This window comes from Varanus komodoensis, unplaced genomic scaffold (genome assembly GCF_004798865.1).
Source record: "Varanus komodoensis strain SLA01 unplaced genomic scaffold, ASM479886v1 scaffold10, whole genome shotgun sequence".
NCBI classification, from domain to species: Eukaryota; Metazoa; Chordata; class Lepidosauria; order Squamata; family Varanidae; genus Varanus; species Varanus komodoensis.
Window position 1 is genome coordinate 23,926,885 of NW_025335269.1, and position 16,972 is coordinate 23,943,856.

Below are 16,972 nucleotides of genomic sequence, written 5' to 3' on the forward strand. Positions count from 1 at the left end.
CTCTCATTATTTCTTGAGTCTGAGTTTTTCAGACCAGAGGAAGGTCAGGCAACCATTGATTTTGAGTGGTGTAGTAACCTAATACACCAGTGTTGAGAGTGCTTTCTTAAATAATGCATGAAAAGAAAATGGCTTCTAGGCCTGACCTCCTAGAGTGAATAAAACATAAAAGATGGATTATTACAGGCATTGGTGAAATGTGTATTTGCCCCATGAATTAAATGCATTGGCAATGATGGACCATTAAAATGGTTTTTGCCTGTTGGAGGACATTTTGGAGAACATTTCAATCGAAATCAGATGATGGTACTGGAATGTGACTGTCAGATTAACATTTTCCATAATAATTAGATTTATTAATTTTTCCATAAGTGAAGCATAAGCAAAACATTTTTAATGGACCATTTGAAAATTGCCGAATCGTGCAGGGCAATATAATGACCTTTATTTTGTCCCTCATATCAAATCATTGTTAGTTTAGTAATCATAATCTTGCCTCTGTCAGTTTAACTGATAAAATTTTGGGGGCAAATTAGTATAAGTGCCGTAGGGCTTTTTTATTATCTGGCCCTGGTTAAAATGGTATTGATATCTGATGTGCCCCCCCCCCCCCCCAAATTAGGACATTCTTAACTGTTCTGTAACTTTAACCATTCTGCAGGCTGCCCTGGAGTTTGTTTTTGGCTTAGGCAATGGTAAATAGTAGTCATAGACAGAGGAAGGAGTATGGTTGCATGCCTATTCTCCTCTAGGCACCTGCTTGAGCATTGCTCTTTGCTGCTGAGCATCTTGTGTTGTTCTTCAGGACAGCTTTCCATCTCCTGCCCTCACCTCAGAAGTTGGAGAAGTTGCACACTACTTAAAGAATTGCCCTGAGAGCTTTTCTTATACAAATATTTTGTTTTGAATTCCTCAGCAAGCAGAAGAATGTGAACAGTCCTTGAGCTGTTCCCATTCCAGTTAATTATCTGGGCTCTCCAGCAGGTTAAGAGCCTCTGAAAAGTTGCCTGCTCCATATTCACTTAGAGTATTTGCTTGCTACCGTTTGTTCAGTGTAACATGCAACTGTGTTTTAAGATGCTAGCAAGTAGCCAGCTTGACTTTAATTTCAAACTGCTTTTTCAGCCAGAATGTATCCCTCAGTAACTAAAATCCAAAGTGTTAAAATGCAATTACAAAATTCAATGCTGGGTGCGGTGGGGGAGGTAGATTCCCAGCTGGGGCTAGTGCCTACTTTCAGTTTCCTCATTCTTTTTTTCTTGCTAGCTAAAAGTGTGTGTCTGTGGGGGTAAGTTAGCTTTTTGAAGAAGACCAGTTTCCCTTATTGGGTGTGCCCTGCATCTGCCTGCCAACTGCCATCTTGCATGTAGCTTGTTCAATCCTGTTTCTATATTAGTCTGTGATTCTAATAAAATCTACATAAAAGCATGAACACACATTTTAAAAAATATTTTACCTGCACATTTCTAATATACTTTATGGTAAAATATGGATTTTAATGCATTTTGCTAGTATTTTGCTTAGTGGACTACACTGAGATTTAGAATAGAATTTGAAAGGGTACTTATGTTCTGATAGTGTGCAAGGTGTGAATAACCCAGTTCACATCAAGATTTGCCAAACTCAAATTCTTCACTCATTCTTCATGTATTTTCTTTTCATATTACCTTGAGCCCCCCTCCATTTCAAGATGAAAAGCTTTGTTGCTTGTGTTTAGCAACCACTCTTGTTTTAATCATAAAAGCATATGGTTTAGGCTCCTTGTTCCTATACTGAGATATGCAGCATTTAGCTATTAAGAAAAGGTGCCATTTTTATTGTTTGCTGGTTATATCTGATCTCCTTATTATGAAATCCAAATGCAGGCATTTGTTATGTTGGGATCTTTCTCTTATTAAACTGGAGATTGCAACTTGGGTGGTGCAGATTTGTTTTGAGAGTTCTTCTGAAGAAAACATAATGGTATCTTTCCCCTGGAGGACATGCTCCTTATATAAGTGCCATGGGTTTCTGCCGTAAGGATTACCTTTTCCCCTTGCTGGAAATGCTGATTTCTTAGCAATATGTTAGTAGTGGCCTCTAGAGTCAGGCAGACTTGATTTTGTAAGTTGATATTAGTGCTGAGCATTGCACAGGTGTTGGAGAGGAATGTTGCTGAGCTTCCTTTAAAAGTGTTATATTACTTTGGCAGTTTTCTTGAATTAAGCAAGGAAGAAAAGGTCCGTTCTGTTCTGGCTGCCATGGCTGCCATGAAGTCTTCAGTCAGTTTGAATAAATAGGCATGTACTTGTCAGGATTCCTCATCCCTTAGCCGTTTCGGCTTAAGAACTATTTCCTATATGACACTGTTTGATGATAAAGTAATTGTGCTATAAATTTTTCCTAGGACTTAGGAACTGCGCTCTCTGCCATTCAGTTGGTCTAACCAGTGTTACAGACAGCAACTTGAGTCACTCACATGCCATTGAGAAGGCAGATCAGCGAATTGTTGGGCATTGTTCTGACACAGCTAGTCAAGCCCTGTTCTCCCCGCAGCTCTTGCTTTCCGTAAGCTGCTAGAAGAAACCATTAGCTGCCAGATCCCAAATGTCACTTTAGCAGAAATTTGATGTTGTGCAGTTTAAACCGTCCCTGCCACCACAATGGGTCAGTCTTTGATTATAATATGGTGCAACAGCTGGGATCCAAATTTCTTTGCCAATTGCCAGAGTTGGCAGGAATCTAATAGAACTCAAGTAACTTGACCCAAACTGATATGCCACTTCTGGAAACAATGGGCACTGTCAGTGCATAATTGGCTCAATTGGTAGCTAAGCAGAACAAGACAATGACCCCCCCCCCCCCCGGCCTGGCCTTTTTGAATAGAATTATCTTCTTGCATGCATGGCCTTTGAGACTCTGGAGAAATGAAGAGCGGCTTGTATAATTGTCCTAAAAAGTGAGTGTCACTTTAATTCATAATTGTTACTTTTAAATCTTGAAGGGGAGCTTTTTGGCATTGCTGGGAAAAAATGGTTGCTTTTCGGCTCGGTAAGTGTTGCAGCTGGCGTAACTATTTACATTTCCTGATGCTGCCATGGAAAAATAGCGCTTTTTCTGCATTCAATACAGGTCGTCCTTCCAACCTTTATTTTGGAGAAGAGGTCCCTGCTGGAGATGTATGCAAACTTCTTGGCCCATCCAGACCTGCTGTTGTCAGTTTCAACTGGAACCACACCTGAGGAGAGAATAATTTACTTTGTGGAGTATTACTTAACAGCCTTTCATGAAGGACGAAAAGGAGCTGTAGCCAAGAAGCCCTATAACCCAATTATTGGAGAAACTTTTCATTGTTCTTGGGACGTGCCTAAAGACCGAGTGAGAACTCACAGTGCCTCTTCAAGTCTTAAGGGACAGGCTTCTCCTGAATATTATAAGCTGAGGTTTGTAGCTGAACAAGTATCCCATCACCCTCCGATATCTTGCTTTTACTGCGAGTGCAAGGAGAAGAAGATGTGTGCAAATGTTCATGTATGGACCAAGAGCAAGTTCATGGGGATGTCTGTAGGTGTTTCTATGGTAGGTGAAGGTAAGACATGCCACAAACATAATGTATTTTATAGCATGCTTGCTTATCAAACATAATTTTAGAAAGTCTGAAGTATTAAAAAAATTACTCCCTCTCCGCAAATGTATTGGGAAGTAGGACCAGCAAAGCACCTGATCTACTTTGCAGCCTCTGGACACTAAAAAAAAAAATAGTGCAAATGCTTCTTACATAAGGCATTAAGGAAATGGAGTGAAATAATTAAACATGGCTGGTCAGAAAAAGAGAAATTGCTTGGGTTGCTAAGCAGTGGTTTATGGCTTGTGTTTTTATTAAATTCATATGTTTGCTTTACATGTTCAGTGGCTGAGAGAGTAGCATAAATATATCTGGCTGTTTTATGATGAACTTTTAAATTTGTATTTTAAGAATATATTTGGCATGTACTTGAAGCAGTAAATACATTCAGTCATGAGCAGGGAAAGTGCAATACAATGATAGAGACAATAGATTTTTAAGTATTGCATCAAACAATTATCTGGTCATTTAACATAATAGAAAGAGTTAGAGGATTTTTTTTTCATTCAGAAAATGTGTAGACCATTGATTTGGTTGGTTTCTGTAAGGTTATATACTTGTGCCTTTGTTTGGGTATATGTAGAATACTGGGCTTAGTATATTCAGCTGTAGAATGACTGGGCTTGCATGACATGACAACCCATCATGGGTAATTAGCCATGATGGTTTGAGCCATCATGCAAACCTAGAACGCTTTCCACAGGCAGGCTTGTTTTGAGCAACAAGCCATGCGTACAACCAATGGCTTGTTTGGGGGATTGTTGTATGTACAGCAGGATGTCACTTTGCACCTGGGTGACTGATCCTAGCATAGGTCCAGGAAGGTGGCAAGAGTAGTAAAAACCTCTTGCTGAGCTCATAGAAGCCACTGCTAGACATATGCATCCCACTGATGCCCAGCTGGCATGGTGGAGTGACTGTCACTGGCTTGGTGTTCCCCATGGTGATCATGAGCTCTTTTTTGCATGCCACACTCTTTTTGCTACCTCCAAGGTGGCAGCCCCTAGCAGCTCTTCCAAAGTGGCACATAGCGGGTGGGGCTGCCTCTAATAAGCCGTCACACTTGTTTAAAAATGTAAAAAGCGTGTACAAATGTTTTTTGAAATCTGTTTTAAAACTGTTTTAGTTGGTCTTGTTTAAGTATGGAGATAAGCTTTGGGGGCTTGACATGGGACACCTTGGCTGGGCAATGTCCTGGGGGCTGTCTGCTGTTGAAGTGTAGAAAGTACCCACCATGATCATTACCCCAGAGAGCTGTAGAAAGGTTTGGGGGTTTTTTGCTTAATGTTCTTGACAGCTTGTCAAAGTGAAGCAAAAATGTGATGGATCTTTGCTCACAAAAGGGCGTGGTCCAACTCAAACAGGGGCTGCAGCAGTGTTTCTAGATCTGGCTGTATGGAGCTTACTCTGGGGCCAGTTGCTGCTCATGCTCTTTCCTCCCATTCAAACTTGGAATTGTCCTGCATGGAAAAGATCGGCTGCAAAGGCCTTGCTATTGGGAGAAAGAACTGGTTGAAAAGCATTCATGCCACAGAGCTCAGGTGTCATTCTCTGAAGCTAGTTCCATTCCACCTTGGGTACTTTCAGCAATAAGGAGAAAGATGTCCCCACTGGCATAAGCATTTCTAATTAGGGCACACCTCCTTGTATATTGAAGGATCTGTTGGCATAATGATAGTACAGAACTTAGGGCATTCATCACCAAGACTGAAGGAAAACAAGCAGCAAGCACAAATTGCAGCTCCAGTGCTTGAGGGCTACACTTGCGCTCTCCATTTCCTGGCTATTTCTTAATGCTTTTATGGTGCTTAATATAACGAATGATCCAAAGCAGTTCACATCGCAATGTTGAACATCAGACCCAAATGCTTCTCTAAAACAATTCCAAATACAATCTTAATGCAAAACAATTTAAGGAACTCTCAGAGGAGGGATATATGATCAATTGCAATGAATTACAAGCCAGAAAAAACCTGGGTGAACAATTGTGTTTTCAGGAGGTGCTTGAAACAGAACACATTCAGAATGTCTCCTGAACTTCATGGGAGAGGGTGTTGTAGAGCATGGGTGCTACCACTGACAAGGCCCTGCCTTTGAACTACTGCAGAGCAACCTTCTGCTGTTCCTAGATTGGCCTGCAAGGCCTTGCCTGATGATCTTAAAGTTTAACTGGATGTAAATAGGGGAAACTGCCTGCTAGATAAGCTGGCCCCACTTTGTATAGGACTCTGTCTATCATCAACATAGCATTGAATGGGACTCAGTAGCTAATGGGCAGCCAATGCAGTTCTTTTAACACGGAATCTGCATGAACATAGCTGGGTGTTCCAGCCAGCACTCTTAACTGCAGCTTTCTATTGTTGCTAGTATGAAGTCGCATCCGATCCATCACGACCCCATGGACAACATTCCTCCAGGCCTTCCTGTCCTCCACCATCCCCCAGAGTCCACCTAAGCTCACATCGACTGCTTCATTGACTCCATCTAGCCACCTCATCCTCTGCTGTCCCCTTCTTCTTTTGCCGTCAATTGTTCCCACCATCAGGCTCTTCTCCAGTGAGTCCTTCCTTCTCATTAGGTGGCCAAAGTATTTGAGTTTCATCTTCAGTAACTGGCCTTCTAAAGAGCAGTCAGGGTTGATCTCCTCTAAGACTGACTGATTTGATCTCCTTGCAGTCCAAGGGACTCGCAGGAGTCTTCGCCTGCACCACAATTCAAAGGCCTCAATTCTTCGGCGCTCAGCCTTCCTTATGGTCCAGCTTTCACAGTCATTCATTGCAACTGGGAAAACCATAGCCTTGGCTGTATGAACTTTTGTCAGCAGGGTGATGTCTCTGCTATTTAGTATGCTGTCTAGATTTGCCATAGCTTTCCTCCCCAGGATCAAGCGTCTTTTAATTCCTTGGCTGCAGTCCCTGTCTGCAGTGATCTTGGAGCCCAGGAAAATAAAATCTGTCACAACCTCCATTTCTTCCCCATCTATTTGCCAGGAAGTGATAGGACCGGATGCCACAATCTTAGTTTTCTTAATGTTGAGTTTCAAGCCAGCTTTTGCACTCTCCTTTTCCACCTGCATCAAGAGGCTCTTTAGTTCCTCTTCACTTTCTGCCATTAGTGTGGTATCATCTGCATATCTGAGGTTGTTGATATTTCTCCTGTAATGTTAATTCCAACTTGTGATTCATCTAGCCCCGCCTTTCTCATGATGTGCTCTGCATATAAGTTAAATAGGCAGGGCGACAATATGCAGCCTTGCTGAACTCCTTTCTCAATTTTGAACCAGTCAGTGATTCCATGTCCAGTTCTCGCTGTTGCTTCTTGACCCGCGTACAGGTTTCTCAAGAGACAAATAAGATGGTCTGGTACTTCCATGTCTTTAAGAACTTGCCACAATTTGTTGTGATCTACCCAATCAAAGGCTTTAGCATAGTCAATGAAGCAGAAGTAGATTTTTTTTGGAACTGCCCAGCTTTCTCCATGATCCAGTGTATGTTGGCAATTTGATCTCTAGTTTCTCTCCCTCTTTGAAATCCTGCCTGTACTTCTGGTAGTTCTCTGTCCACATACTGCTGGAGCCTAGTTTGTAGGATTTTGAGCATAACTTTGCTAGCATGTGAATGAGTGCTATGGTGTGGTAGTTTGAACATTCTTTGGCATTGCCCTTCTTTGGAATTGGAATATAAACTGACCTTTTCCAATCCTCTGGCCACTGCTGAGTTTTCCAAATTTGCTGGCATATTGAGTGTAGCAATTTAACTGCATTGTCTTTTAAGATTTTGAATAGCTCAGCTGCAGTACTGTCTCCTCCACTAGCTTTGTTGTTGCTCAGACTTCCTAAGGCCTATTTGACTTCACATTCCAGGATGTCTGAGGTCAGTGACCACCCCATTGTGGTTATCAGGGACGTTAAGCTCTTTCTTGTATAGTTCTTCTGTGTAATCTTGCCACCTCTTCTTAATCTCTTCTGCCTCTGTTAGGTCTCTGCCATTTTGGTCCTTTATCATGCCCATCTTTGCATGAAATGTTCCCTTCATATCTCCAGTTTTCTTGAAGAGATCTCTCATCTTCCCTAGTCTATTGTTTTCTTCTATTTCTTTACACTGTTCGTTTAAGAAGGCCTTCTTATTTCTTCTAGCTATTCTCTGGAATTCTGCATTCAATTGGGTGTATCTTTCTCTTTCTCCCTTGCCTTTCACTTCCCTTCTTTCCTCAGCTATTTGTAAAGCTTCCTCAGACAGCCATTTTGCTTTCTTGCATTTCTTTTTCTTTGGGATGGTTTTAGTTGCTACCTCTTGTACAATGTTGCAAACCTCCATCCATAGTTCTTCAGGCACTCTGTCTATCAGATCTAATTTCTTAAATCTGTCTACTGTATATTCATCAGGCATATGACTTAGGTCATACTTGAGTGGCCTAGTGCTTTTCCCTGCTTTCTTCAATTTAAGCCTAAATTTTGCAACCAGAAGCTCATGATCTGAGCCACAGTCAGCTCCTGGTCTTGTTTTTACTGACTGTATAGAGGTTTTCCATCTTTGGCTGCAGAGCACATAGTCAATCTGATTTCTGTGCTGACTGTCTGGTGATGTCCTTGTGTAGAGTCGTCTCTTGGGTTGTTGGAAAAGAGTGTTTGCTATGACTATCATATTCTCTTGACAAAATTTTACCAGCCTGTGCCCTGCTTCATTTTGTACTCCAAGGCCAAACTTGCCTGTTATTCTGGTTATCTTTTAGCTTCCCACTTTAGCATTCCAATCCCCCATGATGATAAGGACATCATTTTTGGTGTTGATTCTTGAAGGTGTTGTAGGCCTTCATAGAACCGGTCAACTTCAGCCTCTTCAGCACCAGTGGTTGGAGCATAGACTTGGACTACTGTGATGTTGAATGGTTTTCCTTGGATTCGAACTGAGATCATTCTGGAGATTGTATCCCAGTACTGCTTTTCCTACTCTTTTATTGACTATGAAGGCTACTCCATTTCTTCTGAGGGATTCTTGTCCACAGTAGTATACCTGATGGTCATCTGAATTAAATTCACCCATTCCTGTCCATTTTAGTTCTCTGATTCCCAGGATGTCGATGTTCAGTCTTGTCATCTCATGTTTGACCACGTCCAACTTAGCTTGATTCATAGATCTTTCTTTCCAGGTTCCTGTGCAGTATTGTTCTTTACAGCATCAGACTTTCCTTTAACCACCAGATACATCTACAACTGAGTGTCCTTTCGACTTTGACCCAGTTGCTTAATTCTGGCACTACTAGTACTAGCCCTCTGCTCTTCCCCAGTAGAGCATCGGACACCTTCTGACCTGAGGAGCTTATCTTCCAGCGTCATATTTCTTTGCCTTTTGGTACTGCACATGGGTTTTTCATGGCAAAGATACTGAACTGTGTTGCCATTTCCCTTTCCAGTGGATCACGTTTTGTCGGAGCTCTCTGCTATGACCTGTCCGTCTTGGGCGCCCCTGCACGGCATAGCTCATAGCTTCATTGCGCTACACAAGCCGCTTCGCCTCAGCAAGGCAGTGATCCATGAAGGGGCTGCTTTCTACAGCAGTTAAATTAGGCACAAGGGCAGCCCCACACATTGTGCATTGTGTTAGTCTAGTTCTGTGGTTTGTAGTGCATGGATCAGCATGGCTAGGCTGTCCCTACTCATGGACACGCATATTGAAGTGCCATTCAGTTGACAGTGAGCACTTCAGGCTACTTGAGGACACTTGGGTTTCAGTGATAAAGATGGATCCAGAAGCACCCTCAAACTACATAGCTGTTCCTTCAGGTGGAGTGCAACCCCATCAAGAACAGGCAAGTTTCCAACATCTGGAAACTGCCCACCCATGGAATCTCTGCTTTATCTGCATTTCGCCCTCATTTAATCCATAGCTGCATCCAAGCACCAGTTCAGAATGTCTGCCGCCTCTCCTGATTTGGCTGTCACAGAAATAGATCTGGGTGTCGTCATTATCCTGGTGGCATGTTGCCCCCAGTGAATGAGTCTTGTTCATTGCTAGTGGGAGAAGAGCTTGTATGTGCTGGTCTTGGTCCTGATGATTTTGGGGGAGTCCTGTACACTTCAGGGTTCTTCCTATGTCCTCCTGTTTTTCTGCTTAGTGCATTAGCATTAGTCATTCCACCTAGTGAGATGTGGTTTTGTAATGTATGTAAAGCTGTTTTGAGCTCTCCACTTAAATGCTGCTTTGTGTATTTAGGCATTGCACGTATAAGTATAGATTGAATGCTGTCCTGAGTTGCTAATCATGAGCACTCATATGATGATAGAATTTCATCATAGGATAATGTGAGTGCTACTTTGCAGTTATTTTTGTTCACCAGATCAATGTAGCTGCTGTTTGTTTGTTTTCCTCCTAGTCATGGGGCTGAACTGTGGTCTAGTGGGTACTGTATGATCAGAAAACAGTAGGAGGATCCTCTTTTGGAAGAAACTTCCCAAGTTTGTGACCATCCCAGTATTGTTCTTTGCATCCTCTCTACAGAAAGAAAGCAGGGCTGGACAATTTGTTGGCCCAAACACCTGGAAGTCTACATTCCCATGCTCCATCACTAGAACTGATGAAAGATGGAGGCTAAAATACTCAGAAGTTCAGAAGTTGCTTACCCTGACAGTTAATCCTGACTCCTTTGTCTTTTTTAATCTACGGAAAGGGTGTTGCTCAGACTATGTGAAGAAAAGGTGGAAGAAAGCAGTGTTTAGCAGGGCCATTTGTGACCTGGTTTAGTCCTTGTGGTTTATTAAGTTACTGTAACTGATGGTGTATAAGGTATTGAATGACTGCTAAATCCTGGCTGGAGGTATCCCTGTTGGGTACATTGCCATGCCAGTGATAGTATCAACCTGTTATGTTAGGCACTGCCTGTGCACACTGGTTGAGATCTGGCATTTTTATTTAATCTATGCAAATAAGTGATTTTCATGTTGGAATTTCCATCATTTTAGGTGGTTTGGGTTGAAGCGATGTCTCAATGGAGGAGTATGTGATGTGCAAGCAGAAGGTTCCAGTTGCAGTCTCTGCCTTCTGGAAATATGCTTGCCTAAAACCAGGGAGAGCTGTTGCCAGTCAGTGCAGACAATGCTGGGTTAGATGGACCAGCGCTCTGATGCAGTCTAAGGCAGTTTTCTTCGTTCCTCAAATACTTATTCAAAGTAGACATAAAGTGGAAAAGGGAGTTAATTTTATCAGCTATTGAGGAGATGCGTTTTGAAGTTGGGCAGTTTCTTTCTATCCATCTATCAATGCAGAATATAATAGAATTATTTTCCTTGAAGTGTGCAAGATTACTATAGGCCAGAGTTTGGGGCCTGAGAAACTATTTGGATCCCTTGAATTGATTTGACAGTCATATCTCTCTTGATTAATTACATGGTGTTTAGTCCCAGGTTCTAAGGATTCCACAAAGGAACAGTTGCAAAAATGCATCATTTTCTTGGGAAAGATCAATCAGCCCTCAACACTGTTACTTCAAGTCTTTGCATCCCTTCGCACTGAAGGAATCGAAAAGAAACACAACTTACTTTCAAGATTAATATTTCAACAGATGTTTCCTTTCAGCATAATATAAAAAGTGGCCATCATTCCAGAAAGCTTTATGGGCTAATTCTCAATGCTAAAAATGTTTTTTTTTCCATTTTCACCCTCATCCACAGGCATTCTTTATCTAATGGAACATGAGGAAGAATATGTATTCACGTTACCGTGTGCCTATGCACGCTCTATACTTACCATTCCTTGGGTGGAGCTTGGAGGTAAAGTCAATATTCAGTGTGCCAAAACTGGCTACTCTGCTACTGTCACATTCCACACGAAGCCTTTCTATGGAGGAAAAGTACACAGGTATTAAAATTGGTCTTTTACCCTCTCTCATCTAACGAGGTGGTTATGGCATCCTTCGCATTGTGGTCCAGCACATGCAGAATGCCTTGGCCTGGAAAGTCTTTAGACTGTGGCAATCAGTTGTCAAGGCAACATTGACAGGCCAAATGTAATCACTGCCAGTGATTTCATACTATACCACACATTAATTGGCTGTGCAGTCCTCATCTTGTATGCACCCAGAGCACCCTGTGATGGGCTCGAGAGGTCCCTGAAGTGGAGGCACAAAGTTTGGCCATAGCACTCAACATAAAACTGGAAAGGAACATAAAATACTTGGTACCATGTTATCCGCTGGGCCATACTTGGGCATTGCTGTGCGACATACATAACTTTGGGTTCAAATAACAGGGCAGTCATTTTGTTGAAATGAAATGCAGGAGCCGAGTAGTTCCAGTAGAACATATGTAGGAGGCTATTCTTGTTGATTGTGCCCTTCATTTAAAAAAAACCAAAAACTAATCTGAACTTGCTGTATTGACATGGTACTTGTTTCTGCTTTTTCTGGTAATAAAATGTTGAGACTCTACATGTAAATCGCATCACATTGGTGAAAATATATTGGATGTAGTGTCATGAATGCACTCAAAAGGTATGCCATTTAAAAAGAAGCAGCAAAAATATTCTTGCAGTAAAACAATACTCCAAAGCTAGCTTTCCTTCATAATTACCAGTGTGGTAGAAATCTTTAGGGCGCTTGGATATTGTTGTAATAATCTGCATATTAATCTCCATTTTTCTTATTTGAATCAGGGTTACGGCAGAGGTGAAGCATAATCCAACCAATACCATAGTGTGCAAGGCGCAGGGGGAATGGAATGGCACACTGGAATTTACATACAGCAATGGAGAAACCAAAATAATTGATACCACCAAACTGCCCATAATCCGCAAGAAGATCAGACCAATAGCTAAACAAGGTCCATTTGAGTCAAGGTGAGACTGGTTTTGTGAGACCATCATGAGAAGCAGCAGCCATAAAATGGTTAGATCTGATGGGCCCTTGGTATGGTTTTTCTTAGGTTTTTAAACAAGCAGTCATTCTTGTTTTGAACCATCAACCATCCAGTCACTGAGGTCATCATGGGATGCTTCTGGTGGTTCCACATGACCTTATTGTCGGGCAGGAGTCCATTTGGAGCAGAGCCTTTAGTGGGATGGCACCTATTCTGTGGAACTCCCTGCCTCTGGAGGTCAGGCAGGCACCAGCATTGTACCGCTGTGGTCTCTGCTGAAGACATTTTCATTTCAGGAAGCCTCCCTTGACTTCTGTATTGACCAGCTGCTATGTAATTGATATTCTGCTCATAAAACCATTAATGTGGTGTTTTATTCTTTAATTGTTCTCTGCTCCAGAATGTGTCTAGATGTGGAGCAGCATATAAATGTTATAAACAAATAATTCACTTCGTCCTCTAAATCTGATGAACAGAAACCTTTGGCAACATGTCACCAGTGCCCTGAAAGAAGGCAACATTGGCATAGCAACAGACCACAAGCAGCTCCTTGAGGAGAGGCAGCGAGCAGAGGAGAGGCAGCGAGCAGCTAGCAATACACCCTGGAAACCAAAGTATTTCGTTAAGGAGGTAATGGAAATCAATGCACATGATGGGCATGTCGTGAACAGAGCCGGCTGGAGTCGGGGGTCAGACTAGATGGCCTGGGAGGCCCCTTCTGACTCGCTCTGTTTCTATGTTTCTATATGAGGTGGGAGGCAACAAAAATCAGTGTTTGGTTTTCATTGGCACGAAACTGGGTGGGATAGCTCAAAACCTGGAAAACAGAAATAAAATTCAAGGTGATCTTGATAGGGCAGAGTGCTGTACTGTAAACATCAGAATGAAATTCAGTAGGGAGAAATGCCAAGTTATGCACCTAGGAAAAGGAATCCAAATGCATTGTTAGAAGAGTGGGGATTCTTGACTGAACAATACTGTGAGTGAGATGGATCTTGAAATTGTTGTAGATCACAAGCTGAATATAGAATCAACAATGTGATGTGGCTACAAAAATGGCAAATGCTGTTGTGGGCTGCATTAGTAGATGTCTCACTGCCAAATCACAGCAAGTACCAGTTCCCAGTTATTCTGCACTGGTTAGGCCTCATCTGGAGTACTGTGTCCAGTTCTGGCCACCACAGTTAAAGAAAGACACAGACCATCCGGAAAGGGTTCAGAGGAGGACAACAAGGATGATCCAAGGACTGGAAACAAGGCCCGTGAGGAACGATTAAAAGAACTGTGCATGTTTAACCTTGAGAAGAAAAGACTGAGGGGAGATAGGATAGCACTGCTCAAGTACTTGAAAGGCTGTCACACAGGGAAGGGCCAGGATCTCTTCTCGATCATCCCAGAGTGCAGGATGTGGAATAATGTGCTCAGGTTACAGAAAACCAGATTCCCGCTAGGGCATCAGATTCAAATTGGGATCCTTGTGTGCAGCTAGGAGGATTTTTTACAATCTGGATTGGGAGCTCTTCACCTGCTTTAGAGTAAAAAATGGGAGGCGGGAGTTACTCTTAGATACTGATCTAAAGTGACACCTACTTTGGCTCTGTGTAAGGTCAGTTCTGCATGTGACAGTGGCACATAGAGGGTTAAGTAACCCACAAACTGATTCTGCTTTGAATAAACCTAGCAGGATGTTCTGAGTTGATCATCATAAGGGAAATAGACCAAACATCCTGGCACATCATGTGAACCAGGCCTGTGTCTAAATCAGGACTGAATGCAATGTTCTGTAGTGGAGCCATTTCTTTGCAGAGGTCTTCTAGGTGGAAATTTTTGTTCTGCCTACAGAACAAACTGTTGCATGTATAAGGAAATAATGGCAAAGGGCACTAGGTGTGCACTTCAAGCTTTACTTTAAGCTTTCTCTGTGGCAGATCCTGATTCCAAAGAGCAAGGGAGTGGATCCGTATGTAGGCATACCTAGAGAGAGAGACTGATTTCACTGGGTGTACTCTGTCTAAATTTGAATTAACCAAAACTGCTTTTAGATTGGTTGGTGCCTTGCACGGTTCTCTTGCTGCCATGTTAATTGCTTCCTTGGCATACTGGCCTTGGCACGCAGCTTGCAAGACTTTAATGAATACTTAATTTGTGTTTTTTAGTAGCTTGATAAAGTGAGACTTACTTGGCATTTCTGTGTTGCTTTTTTTCCAGGGTGATGGATGGATATACTTTGATCCCCTCTGGAAGACTCATTGATGAGCGCACCTGGACTCATGAGCCCATTTTCTAGAGGCATTAAAAAGATGCACTATTTAATTTCAGGTGTGATTAAGTCTTGCTATAAATCAAAGCTGCGTACTGTGAATAATGCAGCTCAGAACAGCTAAAAGCTCAAGTTTATTAAAGAGCCATTTTTGTGCATATACATTACACATGCACAACTTTTGCTGTGTATTGATTATATAGAAGCCTATTATATATACACACAGACAATTAAGAATTTGACCTTTTGCACTCGAATCGATGTGTACCACATTGCTTGCAGGATCAGGCTTCATATTAATAATCAACACTTTTTTAGTATTATTAATTGAAGTTTTCTATTTTTCACATTGCCAAAAAAAATTGCACTTAAAACCACTTGACACTGACAGTCATTGCTTGATCAAGCCCATGACTTAGGAATGATATTTTGTGTATCCATGTAAAAAGCATGTTTCCGTCTTGGATTCACTCTCTGACACTCATTTTTTGGTTGCTTGTAGGATGACAGGAATATCTAAGGGTTCTTCCATATATAACCTCCATCTTTCAAATTGTATGATTTGTCTGCTCATTTGTCATTCTTTTCTTCTTTGGGAATTTGAGTTCTCTTCGTGAGTCATTTGCCAGTGTGTGCATTACAGATTTCTGCAGTACAATGTTTAATAGATCACTAATCATTCTTTCAATCAGACTTCACATAATCCTGCCTTTCTTATATGTACTATCCCTTTGGCTACCCTAATTGCTTTGATAGTGACCCCCATATATAGAGAGCTTACGTTTAACCTCTTAAGACATTACTTGTTCTGCCATAGAAAATAAATTCAGCTGCTGAGACAAATGTTCTTATTGCAGGTAAGGGGCATATAAACTACAGAAGAGACACTAAAAATGTTGAACGACATTGTCGGTAGAGTCAGATTTACTGTGGAATAATTTTTCTAGCAAATGTATGGACCCTAAAAAGTTTCTGCAAATATCAACTGCTGGGAGGAGAATATGGATGTGTAAATCCAGGTCCTTGTCCCCCAGTATCAGTTTTTAGAATAACCCCAGCTGTTGGAAAGGCCAGGGGAATTGTGTATGTGGCAGCCACGTGCAAGCACAACTTCGGCATATAACTAAGTGGAGAGGAACCTGACAAAGCCTAGCAGTACACAGGAGGAAGACCCCTGTGCCCCCCTAAGTTCCAGATAGCTCAGGAAGTCAGCAGTAAACATTAAGTCTTAATGTTTAACATGAGGTCTGTGGCTCTCTTTGTAGATTTAATGCGTGATGACGTATAGATAAATGGCACCAGGATGTATGCAGAACTCTCTTGCAAGCAGGCTGCAGAATCCATTTTGCTCTAGGAAAAGGTTAGGAGACTGACATTTCACAAAGTCAAGTCAGTGTGACTCTGCCCTGGACAGTTTCTAGGGGCCATCTTGCTGGCTGCTTCTCCAAGATGTCACAGCAGCCTTGGGGAAGGGGCTTGGGGGTCGTTGTGAGGGCAGGGAGGGGAGGGGAGGCCAGCACCACCAAGGCACAGCACACCCTTGGGGGGTCCTGAGCCACCTTTCCTTTCCAGTGCCTGGCTGCTTTGCAGCGCTGGAGGAAGGCAGGCATGACCTTGCTCCTCTTTTGCTCTGCATAGGATGCCTATAAGCCTCTGCGGTCGGAGCACTGGCCAGCCCCGTTGCGTTGCATCTTAAATCACCGCTGTGTTTCCAGTGTAGCTTTATGCCTGCTCATAACTCTCAGTAGCAAACTAGTTGGATTTAAATGTAATGTATTGGCATAGAATGTTTTCTGCACAGTTCCTCAAATCACAACTGCCAGGCTCCTTAAGCATTCTTTGTATTAGTTTTGAATCCCGATCTTTACATTGTATCATTTTTGTGCCTTGTCTGCTTGAATTCACTATTTGCATCTTGTATATAACCAGGGAAGATATACTTGTTACATTTTAATATTTTTAGCAGCAATCTAAGGTGGCAATCCAAAACTATACACGTGTCTATATAAAGGAATGTATTACAAAGTTAACACTTTTTATTTAAAGAGCATCAACACTCACCTGAATACCTAGTGATAAAGCCCCACACTTTACCCTACTTCTTGTATACTGTCTCAGCGTATAAAAGCCAATATTGTATTTATAAAAGATGATTTTTCTTAGTGTGTTTAAAGCCAATTTTAAAGGAAATAAAACTGTACATCCTCAGTGTAATGTATAGAAATCTTGTTTTTAAAAGGAAAGCTTTTAAAGTAAGTTT

General features: G+C 41.9%; 1 protein-coding gene and 1 long non-coding RNA gene across 3 annotated transcripts in view; one reads left to right on the plus strand and one right to left on the minus strand.

Moving 5' to 3' along the window:
• Positions 1-16,920, plus strand: part of OSBPL10 (oxysterol binding protein like 10) — a 70,439-nt gene extending 53,519 nt beyond the window's left edge. For both annotated transcript variants that reach the window (XM_044417430.1, XM_044417439.1), the window contains exons 8-12: positions 3,112-3,568; positions 11,271-11,457; positions 12,250-12,432; positions 12,929-13,082; positions 14,661-16,920. In XM_044417430.1, coding sequence (XP_044273365.1) covers positions 3,112-3,568; positions 11,271-11,457; positions 12,250-12,432; positions 12,929-13,082; positions 14,661-14,705 — 1,026 coding nt within the window. In that variant the 3' untranslated portion in view covers positions 14,706-16,920. The remainder of the gene's footprint in view (positions 1-3,111; positions 3,569-11,270; positions 11,458-12,249; positions 12,433-12,928; positions 13,083-14,660) is intronic.
• On the minus strand, positions 2,927-12,230 carry LOC123016816. The gene is made up of 2 exons (XR_006413479.1): positions 11,347-12,230; positions 2,927-3,217 (listed from the first exon to the last, which is right to left on the minus strand). It is a non-coding gene; the product is annotated as an uncharacterized LOC123016816 (long non-coding RNA).
• Positions 16,921-16,972: the final 52 nt, after the last annotated feature.